Genomic DNA, 12,398 nt, shown 5'->3' with positions numbered 1-12,398 from the left:
CACCCGGTCGGTTGTAAAGGCACTATATTTCTGGTAGAAGTATATAGTCTTTAATGAACTTATTAGGTTACCCTTCTTCCGTTCGGCTTCCGGCTAAGTATTTTTGACACAATCATTAATTCAGACGGTTTTTTGCCAGGATCTTCAAGCCTTTTGCATATACTGTCCATTTTTTCAATTTGAAGAGCGTCCGATTCTCCAGCTATGATTTTAAATGCCTAGCATCGACGAATGTATCTCCATATAGTATTTAAATTTGATTAAATTTGGGTGCAATTTTTTTTCTACGGAGCTAAGAATAATTACCGCTGCTTGCGACTTGAATAGAATTTATTGACCACGTTTTGTTCATACAATTATGGCAAGTCATAAATACAATATGTAAGAAAATATGTATACAACAAACAAGACAATGAATAAATTAATATAAAGAGTGTATAAATTATATAATACAGTGTATAATACATAAGAACAGGACAGTGTATATAGCAAAGAACAAGACGTTAATATAAAAAAACAAAAGGAATCAACATCAACAAAATTATAGAAAGTCATTGCATAGTCACGCCGTTCTTTGACTTCAATCACAGCGGGAGTACCCATGTATTCCCCGACCGAGTAAAAGCGGTGCCTTTTAAGAAAGGTTAAGATGTTTTTTTTTTAATTTTCCATTATTTACAACTTTCACGTTGGCTGGTAGTTTATTGTACAAGTTTAAGTTTAGTGAATTTTTTTGACTTTTTTTGTATATTTGAATCTTGAAGCACGAAGTAGCTTGTTAATTCTAGTTAAATAGTCATGGTAGGAGGAGTTCTGACTGAAGCTGTCTATGTTTTTGTGTATTTCTAATAATTGATAATAAATATACAGACAAGGAACTGCAACTTGCAATTTGCAACTTCTTAAAAATTGGTTGATAGTGCTCCAGATAACCTGCACAGGCAATCAAGCGAACAACTTTCTTTTGGAGTTTACATGCCTGGTCTGCTGTGGCAAAATTACCTCAAAGAACTATGCCGTAAGTTAGATGAGAGTGAAAATATTTTCCACTCGTTCGCTTTTGTCTCCTTGTCGGGCTCGTCTCTGAAGACGAGCCCGTCACAACACCTATCACCTATCACAACACCTGTGAGCTCTTTTGCTTGTAGCAAAAAGGTTTATCCCAATGTCACAACACCTATCACCTATCACAACACCTGTGAGCTCTCTTGCTTGTAGCAAAAAGCTTTATCCCAAATTTCTAAATAGAATACTTCAGTCATATTGGATGGCTAAGGGAAAGCGTAAACCACTATCGATTTTAAAGGCAACAACGACAAATCGAATATACTGTACGAAAAAAACGCACGCTACGCATTTACGCATTTTTTTTCTCTGCAAATTATTTTAACACAGACCTTTGAAGCCACATCAAAAAATGTTTCAAGAGTCTTTTTAAACCAGTAAGACTTTACGGCGTGCAACAATCAATATGGCAGCTGAAAGTTGCTAAAATTATACAATTTTCAATTTGGATGTTGCACTTTTCGGCAATATTGTGTCAAAACGTGATCAGATTCCATTAAATTTTCTGGTTGGTGTGTGGAGTTTAGGGGCATGTACGGAAGATTAGTCCCTTCCCTGAAACGCATTAATTTTGAGTATTTACAGCCTCCCATATTATTTAATAGCTATATAGGTATATTAGTAGTACCAATTAAAAATGTACCGGCTCTGTCTGATTAGGTTTGAGGAATTTTACGATCAAAGGGAAAACGAGGGCTTTCCGGCGAAATGTCAACGGTATAATTCGAACTAAACTATAAAGAGGATCTTTACGAACGTGATTATTGTGTTTGCGAAGGTACGTTACGATACAAAATTATAACTCGTAACGATGTAATAACAATCCGAGGGCTAATACGAGATTTGACTAAAGACGATGGACGAAGAAGCACTTCGCTTTTATGACCAGTTGTTTACGAGCAACAACGATTACGTATATCGTCATTATTGCGATTTTTTTAAATGATTCTCTAAATTAATTATATATATTTCGGTAATCGATCGAAGAAATTAAATAGTTATCTTGTTTGCGTCGGCTTGAGAACGTACGAAAAGAAAAAAGCAACTGCACGGAGGACAACGGCAGTCTGGTGAAGCAGTTTTATTATAACCATAAAGTACGCTGGGAGAAAATGTTTGCAACCACAGCACAAAAATTATTTGCGGTAGCAAAAAACGTTATTTATATTAGATGCCGACCGTAAACCTTTTCTGTGGTAGCAAAATTCACTTAAATTTAATTCTAATAATAACACTATTGCAGCAAAGTGATTTTATATGGGGTAGCTAATATTGGTAGCTGCAATAAAATAACTTATGACAACTGTAGAATTTGGTTTTTCAAAGAAACTTCCACAGGCTACCGTACTTTCTACTCTTTTCTACTTTTTTTCTGTAAAATACCTAATTATACACTGATCTAGAGTATGGAATAGTATATATATATATCTTTTATTACATTGATAACGTCTAAGTGATTATACAGGTCTTCCAATATAGAGCAATGTAATAACTATTAGATTGCTCTCAACTTATTTAGAAGTAGGAGGAAATAATGGTAGTAACGTTCAGTTTCTTTGGCTTCTATTATGAAGTCAAATTTCCGTCCATGAATGTAGGCTTCATCAGGAAACTAAAAGTGTTATCGAGGGAGAACATTAATCACAAAAACAAAGTTGAATAAAACTAACGTTATTGTGCTAAAATATCTTCTAAACAGTGAGTAGGCACTTCAAATGGATTTGAGATACTAATACAAGGAAACTATGATAGCTTCATATCAGTTGAAATGCAATGTGATCACAGCAACTGGCTAGGATTGGGTAATCAAAAATACTTCAAGACAGTACGCATTATTTTTTTATTTTTATGATTGAATGTCCTTCCTTGATAAGACTTTTAGTGTCTTACATTCATGGGCGAAAGCTTGACTTCATAATAAAACTAAATATGCTTTAAATATAAATTGATCAACGCATTTTTCGAAAGTTACGTAATTTTGCAAAATATCGGACACAGTTTATCTCCAGAATTACGAAGCTTAGCACTTGATAACAATCGAAACAAATACATTCGATGTGATTCGCTGCGTTTCAGATAGTTTTCTTGTAACAATTCTTCAACATGTTGAAAAGTCGTCCAATTTAACTTGTGTTCTTCAAAAATTCTTACAATCAGCTTTTTCCAATATTTTGTAAAGTATTACAAAGAGTAATACTCGTACTCTCAGTGGCTGCCCACGAAAATATATTTTCATTTAATATAGAATCTGAATTTGTAGATAAAATTTGTCTTTATTATATTTATAAATTATATTGCTAAAATAGATAAATATTTCTAACTAATCTAACTATTTTTTAAAATTCACTACTCGCGTTTTTTCTTTGCCGATTTGATGAAATTTGTCGAGATTGTAAAGTAATTTTTTCGACACCAGGGAACACAAGTATTTTAAAAAAATTCAAAAACCACATTCGTAGGGGCCCAAGGGAAACAAAAAAATCTTATTTCTTGAACCGTATTTCGGAACTCATAAATTCTTGCACTAGAAAATGAGCGACAAATTTGTTCTACAGGGTGTGCCGATTATAAAAAAAAATGAAAATTGAGTTTCCTTAAACAAGAAAATTGGTCCTAACTAAAACACCATGATTCAATTGGTGGTTTCTTTCATTTTGCTATTTAGGCCGCACAGAAGACCTTTGTTAATAAGTTTTATACAGGGTGTATATGCTATGCTAAAGTATATAAAATGTGTTCAAAATAAAAAATGAAAGTCCGTCACATATATCCTGCAAAACCATCAAGTTTTTTTTTATTTGGGTTGTTTTCGGTTTTAGAACTTTTTTGTTTGTTGTGTATTGAAAACGATTTACCCACAGAGTGCGTCGGTTATATGCACAAAACTAAAAGTTATCTTTAATTTAAAAAAAATCTTAAGTTGGCAGTTAGCTCCAATGGTATTTTATGTTTATAAGTTGTCAGTAATGAGTAGTCTGTGAGAAAAGATGGCGATGATGTATTTTTAAGCAACAATAAATGGTTTGTTTTCGTCAGAAGATTTTACGACCTAAAATTAACGAAAGTGCCCATAGTGCCCCATTTAGAGAAGACATCTCCGAAAGTAACTTTTTCGATAGTAAATTATTAACCCCAAAGAAAAAAAGGTTGAAAACAAAGCAATTTGCTATTAATTTTGCGAAAGTTCCATAATGATCCGCAGGAGCACGACAGAAAAATATCCGAGACATAAAATGCGACGCATAGTGTCGTTATTTTGCCAAAATTGTCAAATTATACGTTTTGCTTAGAAATTCACTTGGTTATAACTCCATGTCATGGTAGTTTTCGATTTTCTTATCTAATGCGAATAATAAATATTTATTACTGTAGTTAATCAATTAAACATGTAATATATAACTTTACTGACGAAGAAATGAGTTATACGAAATGTTCAATGATGTCGGCTCAAATTACATATGTTATCTATCACTATTAACAACTGCAGAAAAACAATCACAACCCGAGGAATGCTGCACACCAGATTTGGGTCGAAAATGGTGCGAATTAATAGAAAGTCTATTTCCGAAAAACCGAACTCATTTTTTCCTCTCTTTAGCACTGACAAGTGCTTTACTACTCCTGCAATTTTTTTATTAAAAACAGCAGGATACTTTTTTGGAACAAGGGAGAGTAGAAAAAATATGATGATTTTGGAAATTATTACCGTCCATTGACCGGTCAATTGACCACTTGACTAGTCAAAATATGTTTTAAATAACATCTTCCTTGTAGAGTCTTATATTTCATTATTTAATAAAAATATGTATTTTATAATAGATTATTATGCGTTGTGGTGTGGTGTTTACAACTCTCTTCAAGGAATATCTGAATAGAATATTTAGCAGTTCGGGGAATCTGAATAATATCAACTCCATTTCGTTCTCAGATCGACGCGACGGCGGCATAGCAATATAAATGAATATAAATTTCATGGTATTTTTAAAATTATTTCAATTGATTCGTCAATTGACAAAAAAAATTGACCGGTCAATTCCACAACTCTAGTGTTAGCAAAGAATTTTTTGCTGATATATTTCGCAATTTATGCAGTCTAGTTTCAATAAACTACATGGTTATCGATATCTCCGCTAACAGATAAATTAAATAAAAATTAAATTTGACTGTTTAACTGCATTAAACCGACAACCCTGTATATGGTAAAAGGAAATGAACAGTTTGTACCTATTTGTATTTTGCATTCTTATCTTTAAAATCGCATCGTAATTTTTTTCTACTCCTCAACATTCACCACGTCATCACCTCTCTGGGCTTGTGGTTGTTACCGGTCCACCTTCGACTATAATGACGTGTTTGTTTTCCCTCAGGAAATGCAATCATGGGTCCAACCATAAGGAAGCGATTTCGCTGGTATCGCCCGATATTTACGGGACATAATTCAGATCCTTATCGACCGCGAAGCGATGTTATTTAATTTAAATAACCAACTTCGGGTCTGCACTTCTCTCGCTTGGATCTAATTCGATAGCACGTGATCGCCGCCGACGCCGATATTCGATTTCCGGGAAAAAAACCACCGACCGCAACGCCCGAGCAAATAGACAAAAACCCGGGACTTCCACTCCCATACTAAAAATTTACTGCTCCTATTATTTCGCTATCGGATTTCATTTTTATGTTTTATTATCTTCGCATCTTTTCTACTACATCAAAATAGGTAGTCAACCCACTTTACACCAAGAGTTTATAATTTTAAATGGTCGGATCGAAAATTTTCGATATCGAGTCGCTCTTACACGATAGAGACTCGCCTGCACGGTTTTGTTTGCGCAAAAAAGAGAGAACACTGTGCAGTGCCCATATGATGCAAGTAACTTTGCACAAACTTTACTATCGAAAGGTTTAATGAAGTTTTGCAATCGGTAAATATGTGGCCAAGTGTCGAGTTGGTGTTTTTTATTACTTAATTAAGTTACCGCACAAACTAGTTTGTGGAAACAAAAATCTTCAACTTGGCGATGTTTTCACAAGCCTTTCTTTCAAATCTGTGAGAGCTACCGTTTTGCCGTCTACACGCAAACAGTTCCCTATACAAACCGGTTTGTGCAAGTAAGCGTGTAGTACAGTTTGTACGTGTAGCAGGCCCTTTATTTAGAAAAAAAAAACCTAAGAATAAAGATTTATTACACCAGGTCTTTAAATAGCCTTGGTTGCACGATATGGGGTCCAAACTCTTCCTCTTATTAAAATGAAGAACATTAGAAACACTTTGAAAGATATAGAGATGAAAGAACCAGATCGTATAAGAACTTCCGTACCAAATCGTGAACAACTTTTACTATATTACTATTTTTAAAGATATATATTTATAAATATATTCGTGTGGCTGATACCTTAATTATAACCAAAGATATTAGAAATTGTGTTTGAAAGTTATTTATAACTTTTAAGAAGCCCTGCAAAGCTGTCTCCTCTGAAAGTATTAGTCGTTGGATTCCTACATTGACTGATACTTCACAACTCAGTGCTCAAAGTGCACGGCGCGCGTCTACATCAAAAGCTCTACGCAATGGAGTATCGATTGATATAATTCGTAGAACTGCACTTTGGACAGTAGATTCCAAAGTTTTTACAATATTTTATAATAAGGCACTCCAACCAGTGCGATTTGTTTGCGAATGCAGTGTAGATTTAAGAGATAAAAGATTGTTTATATTTTTTTGTTATTATACTAACTTTTCTGTTGCTGTTTGGTATTTAAGGTTGAAAATAAAGCAGTTTTTATGTACCCAAAATTTTTATTTGAAATCTATAAAATTGTAAACTCTTGGTGGGTTGACTACATATCTTGATCTATACTAAAACGCATTTCATGTAAATAGAGTTTCTTTTAATCCATTAATTTTGTACGGTCCATCTAATTACTGAGATAAAAAAATACGATAGCCGCATGGCTACCAAAATAAGAGAAAGAAGTATTTTTCATTTGTCACGGATTACAGAATAAAGTAATTCTTACCAAATATCCATATTATTTCTACAAATTAATACAATTTAGGCATAATGCCCATAACGTCACATTCGACAAGATCGTCTCATCGCTCTTGTCGAATATGCGTTTTTCATTTTGTTTTGTGGTTTACAACTGATATTTTCTAAAAAATCCTATTTGCTTATCCATCTTATAACGTTGACACAAATTTCGGTTAGGTATGATTATTACAACAAAGTCATTATTATTATTATTATTGTTTTTATACTAAAGTCACGTTGCCAAGTTAACTTCAGAAATATGAGATTCAAAGAAAATGTGTAGTCATACGTGAAACCCACCAGGTTTATCTACGGGAGCTATACCCTAAATATAAATAAGGTGACATAAAAATGCGTGGTGTCGTGGACGTTAATCGTAAATTTTTCCTGTAAACCAATTAATAATTTTCGAAATTAAGAATTGAATTTGTTAAACAGGCGTAGTTTTCGACTTAGCATAGTACCAAATTTTTAATAATTATAGTGTTCCCATTCTACTAATGATCAAGTTTTCACTGGGACATCCTGTACATTTAAGTTAAATTCCATTCACTGAAATAGACAGTAAAATATTAATAGGTACAATACGTTATGGGTAAGTTTTAAACTATTAAAAATTAGTCAGTTAAAAGTTGTGTATTTAGATGCAATAAGCTAACAAAATTATTTCCCTCCTAGCACATTATTTCCAATTTTAGAAAAGTAACAACCACAAAGTAGCTTGGTTTTTGCAGACTTTAAGAAAGTGCAGAACACATTGTTTAGAATTTCAGTGTGGGTAGTAATAATAATTCAAAATTTAAATAGCCTGTAAAAAAATGTATTTTTTCTATTAATGTAATATTAAAATGAAAGAATTTGATTTTTATGAAATATTTCCTATTTCAACTCAAATAATTTAATTTTGGGTAGTTTCGGGGTATTATGTCACTAAATATACAATATTTATCTTATTTAATTGTCCGGTACCTTTAATTATTTAAAAGTTACCCACATAGTTGAATGAAAAAAATGATGATCAAGTTTTCACGGGCACATCCTGTATATTTTAAGTTAAATTCTCATTCACTCAAATAGACAGTAAAATGTTAATAGGTATAATAGGGTGGGCACTTTTTCGATAGGATTGTACGGGTAAGTTTTAAACCATTAAAAATCAGTGAGTTAGAAGTTGTGTATTTATATGCAATAAGCTAACAAAATTATTTCCCTCCTAGCACATTATTTCCAATTTTATAAAAAAAAAAGTTATACAAAAGTTGGAAGGGCTAGCTTTGCTTAGTTTTCTTAGGAATCAACTTATTTGTTTACAGGGTTTGAAATGGGTTATTTTGGATTTTCAATTGTGTTTTTCTCCAAAAAAAGTAACAACAAATTACCTTGGATTTTGCAGACCCTAAGAAAGCGCAAAACACATTGTTTAAAATTTCAGTGTGGGCAGTAATAGTAATTCAAAATTGGAATAGCCTGTAAAAAAATGTATTTGTTCTATTAATGCTATATTAAAATGAAATAATTTGATTTTTATAAAATATTTCCTATTTCAACTCAAATAATTTCATTTTGGGTAGTTTCGGGGTATTATGCCACTAAATATACAATATTTATCTTATTTAATTGTCCCGGTACCTTTAATTGTTTAAAAGTTACCCATATAGTTCAATTAAAAAAATGATGATCAAGTTTTTTCACTGGCACATCCTGTATATTTTAAGTTAAATTCTCATTCACTCGAATAGACAATAAAATGTTAATAGGTATAATAGGGTGGGCACTTTTTCGATAGGATTGTACGGGTAAGTTTTAAACCATTAAAAATCAGTGAGTTATAAGTTGTGTATTTATATGCAATAAGCTAACAAAATTATTTCCCCCTAGCACATTATTTCCAATTTTATAAAAAAAAAGTTATACAAAAGTTGGAAGGGCTAGCTTTGGTTAGTTTTCTTAGGAATCAACTTATTTGTTTGCAGGGTTTGAAATGGGTTATTTTGGATTTTCAATTGTGTTTTTCTCCAAAAAAAGTAACAACAAATTACCTTGGATTTTGCAGACCCTAAGAAAGCGCAAAACCCATTGTTTAAAATTTCAGTGTGGGCAGTAATAGTAATTCAAAATTGGAATAGCATGTAAAAAATGTATTTGTTCTATTAATGCCATATTAAAATGAAAGAATTTGATTTTTATGAAATATTTCCTATTTCAACTCAAATAATTTAATTTTAGTTAGTTTCGGAGTATTATTGGTATTGGTATTGGTATTGGTATTGGTATTAAAGGGGGGCGCCCTCGCGGGCGTCCAAGCACTTAGGCCACCAGATGGGCCCGTTGTGCCCCCAGGCCGCTCTAGAGGGCGTCCAGAATGCCGCCCCTCCTGTAGAAGGTCAGCAACTCCTTTAGCCCAATACCGTGCACTGAGTCCGGATCGATCAGGGCAGTTCCGAAGACTCCCAATCTTGCCCATGTCAAGGCAGGGCACTCGGTGAGCAGATGATACGGGGTCTCCTCCCCTTCCATGCACCACCTATACTCCGGGTCGTCTCCAATGCCTAGCAAGCAGAGATGCCTCCTAAGCCTGCAATGTCCTGTGTAGGCCCCTGTTAGTGCTCTACACTCCCTCCTGGTCAGTCTAAGCAGCTCCCTGGTCCGAGGAAGGGCGGGCCCATCCATCATAAGCCTCGCCTGCCTCATTCCCGGAGCAACTCTCCAGCCCCCCGCGGCCCGGTCTCTCGCCCAGGCTTCGAGAGCTCCCCGCCTCACACACGGGGCGATCCCCAAGCGGGGCTCTGGCCCTATATGCCTATGCGAGGAGCCCTCCCTGGCTAAGGCGTCCGCTGCCTCATTGCCCCGGACACCGGTGTGACCCGGAACCCAGACCAACGTGACCTTTCTCTCCTCAGCCACCCTCCTCAGTACCCCTTTGCACTCCTTTATCAACAAGGAGCGCGTACGCACTGACTTCAGCGCCATGAGTGCAGCCCTACTATCCGAGCAGAAGAAGACTCTCCTGCTTCCGTAGTTGAGCCGAAGCACCTCTCTGGCCGCCATCAATAAAGCGAAAATTTCCGCCTGAAACACAGTGCAGTACTGGCCCAGAGGGACCGACAACAGGCCCCAAGTGCCCCCTACCGCTCTCCGGCACGCCCACAGAGCTCCAAAGGCCGACCTGGTCCTTGATCTTATATGTTCCTGGAAGGTCAACGTAGAGTCCAACCATACGCCCAAGTACTTGACACTTCCGCTTGCAGAAAGAGGCACTCCATCCATCGAAATGTTGAGGTTGCACTCCATCTTCCTTTTCCTAGTGAAGATTACCATCTCCACCTTGCTAGGATTGACAGCCAACTTGCTGTCCAGGCACCATTGTGAGAATCTTGCCAATGCCCCGTTCAGGAGCCCCTGCATCCTCCTCACGTCCGTCCCCTGCGTCATTATCACAAGGTCGTCTGCATATGCCTGAGCATAGACCCCGTGTTCTTCCCTCAGAATATGCAATATCTCGTTCACCACCAGGCACCACAGGAACGGGGACAAGACCCCGCCCTGTGGACAACCCCGTGATGAACCGATGGAGACCTGCTCCCCACCCAGTCTTGCCTCGACCCTCCTGTCGGTTAGCATGGAGCGGATCCACCTTACAATGGCCGTCCCCACTCCAGTACTCTCCACCGCCCTGCAGATCGAGTACAGGGCCGTGTTATTGAAAGCCCCTTCGATGTCAGCGAACACGCACACCGACAGCCGTCCCGAGCCCATACCCTCCTCCAACCTGGAAGTCAGATGGTGAAGAGCTGAGCCCACAGACCCGCCACTTCGGTACGCATGCTGAGCTGGCTCTAAAGGGGCCTCCAGCTCCACCCAGTCCCTCAGATACCGGTCCACCAGCCTCTCCAGAGTCTTCATAATGAAGCTGGTGAGGCAAACAGGCCGGTACTACTTCGGGTCTGTGTAGTCACTCTTCCCTACCTTGGGAATGAACACTACCCTGCTGTGTCTCCACAGCTCGGGCACGTACCCCCTCGCAATGGAGGCCCTGAACAGGTCCATCAGCGGGCTGGTCAGGAGACCTCCGTCCCTTTGCAGCAGAGCCGGAAAAACTCCATCCCCGCCCGCCGACTTGAAGGGGCCAAAGCTGTCAATAGCCCACCTCAGCCTACTATGGGTAACCACCCTCCTTGCCGTGGCGTAGTCGCCTCCAAGACGACCCCCGGCTTCAATATTCCCCCCTGTGTCCGGATCAGCGGACCCTGGGAAGTGCGTGTTCAGCAGCTGTTGTAGTGTGTCCGCTGGTCCCGCTGTGTAGCCACCGCCGGTCCTGCGGACCACCCCCAGTCTTCCCGCAGGGTCACTTCTGAGTACCCTAAGGAGCCTAGCCGCGTCCGGGGTATTCATTACTCCGTCGCAGTACTGTACTGTCTGCGGACCTCCCTATAGAGATCCCAGTCCGCACCTTGGCTGCTGCTCCTCGCTGTATTGAACAGCCTCCGCACTTTCCTCCTGAGACGCTCCAGGGAAGAGCTCCACCAAGGAGTCCTTCCCGCCCTATGCTCCTCTGTCTCAGGGCAACTAATCTCGAACGCCCGCATCATAGCGGAGCTGACTCGGTCGGCGGCCTCGTCAATCTCCTCCATTGTGCGGTGTTTCCTTGGTAAGCCCCCTAGGCGCCAAGCAAGTTCCTCTCTATAGAGTTCCCAGTTTGTTGCCCGGGGGTTCCTAAATCTAATGGGTTCCCGAACACCCATCTCCAACCCAAAGGTGATGTATCTATGGTCCGACATAGAGTCTTCCCCACAGACACACCACCCAGTTATTTCCGGGAGCAGAGCCCTGGTACAAAGTGTTAAATCTATGACCGAGCTCCGACCCGTCGTGAAAAACGTGGGTTCTACCCCTCTGTTGGCCACCTGCAGCCCTGCAGAGGCCATGAACTTCACGAGGTCTCCCCCCCTTCTATTCGTTGCCGCGCTGCCCCACAAAACGTGGTGAGCATTGCTGTCGCAGCCAATCAAAAGAGGAAGATTCGCCTCCTCGCAGTAGGAGACCAAGTCACTGATCTCCTGCGGAGGACAGCTGCGGTCGCCTGGAAAGTACGCAGAGGCGACCACTACCTCCCTCACGCCGTCCCGAGTGGGGGATCTGACCAGAATTGGAACCAGGTCCCTGGACGCCTTATCCCTTAGGAAAAAGGCCTCCAGCCCCATGGTTAGAATACAGGCCCTGGGACCGTCCTCTAAGGAGTCAACACTATGCAGCATCGATCCTCCCAGAGATAAGCCCCTAACCCTTGATTTTACAATCCA

At 38.7% G+C, this 12,398-nt stretch overlaps 2 protein-coding genes across 4 annotated transcripts in view; both read right to left on the bottom strand.

The window, feature by feature from the left end:
- Positions 1-12,398, bottom strand: part of LOC132695671 (protein prickle-like) — a 357,244-nt gene that overhangs the window by 140,816 nt on the left and 204,030 nt on the right. The gene's annotated exons all lie outside the window — the stretch shown is intronic.
- LOC132704247 (uncharacterized) lies at positions 10,665-12,394 on the bottom strand. 2 transcript variants are annotated; one of them, XM_060674124.1, is made up of 2 exons: positions 11,065-12,394; positions 10,665-10,771 (listed from the first exon to the last, which is right to left on the bottom strand). In XM_060674124.1, the coding sequence occupies exon 1, from the start codon at positions 12,351-12,353 to the stop codon at positions 11,490-11,492; it is 864 nt and encodes a 287-aa protein (XP_060530107.1). In that variant the 5' UTR covers positions 12,354-12,394; the 3' UTR covers positions 10,665-10,771; positions 11,065-11,489. The 2 variants fall into 2 exon arrangements, with proteins under 2 accessions (XP_060530107.1, XP_060530104.1); XM_060674121.1 differs by having other exon boundaries at positions 10,754-10,867.

Source organism: Cylas formicarius, unplaced genomic scaffold (assembly GCF_029955315.1).
Source record: "Cylas formicarius isolate icCylForm1 unplaced genomic scaffold, icCylForm1.1 PGA_scaffold_10__41_contigs__length_53128322, whole genome shotgun sequence".
Classification (NCBI taxonomy): Eukaryota; Metazoa; Arthropoda; class Insecta; order Coleoptera; family Brentidae; genus Cylas; species Cylas formicarius.
This window is presented reverse-complemented; position numbering and strand designations above follow the sequence as displayed.

Coding starts and splice junctions, on each gene's coding strand:
- LOC132704247 (XM_060674124.1), bottom strand. CDS start 12,353: ATGCTGCATAGTGTTGACTCCTTAGAGGACGGTCCCAGGGCCTGTATT.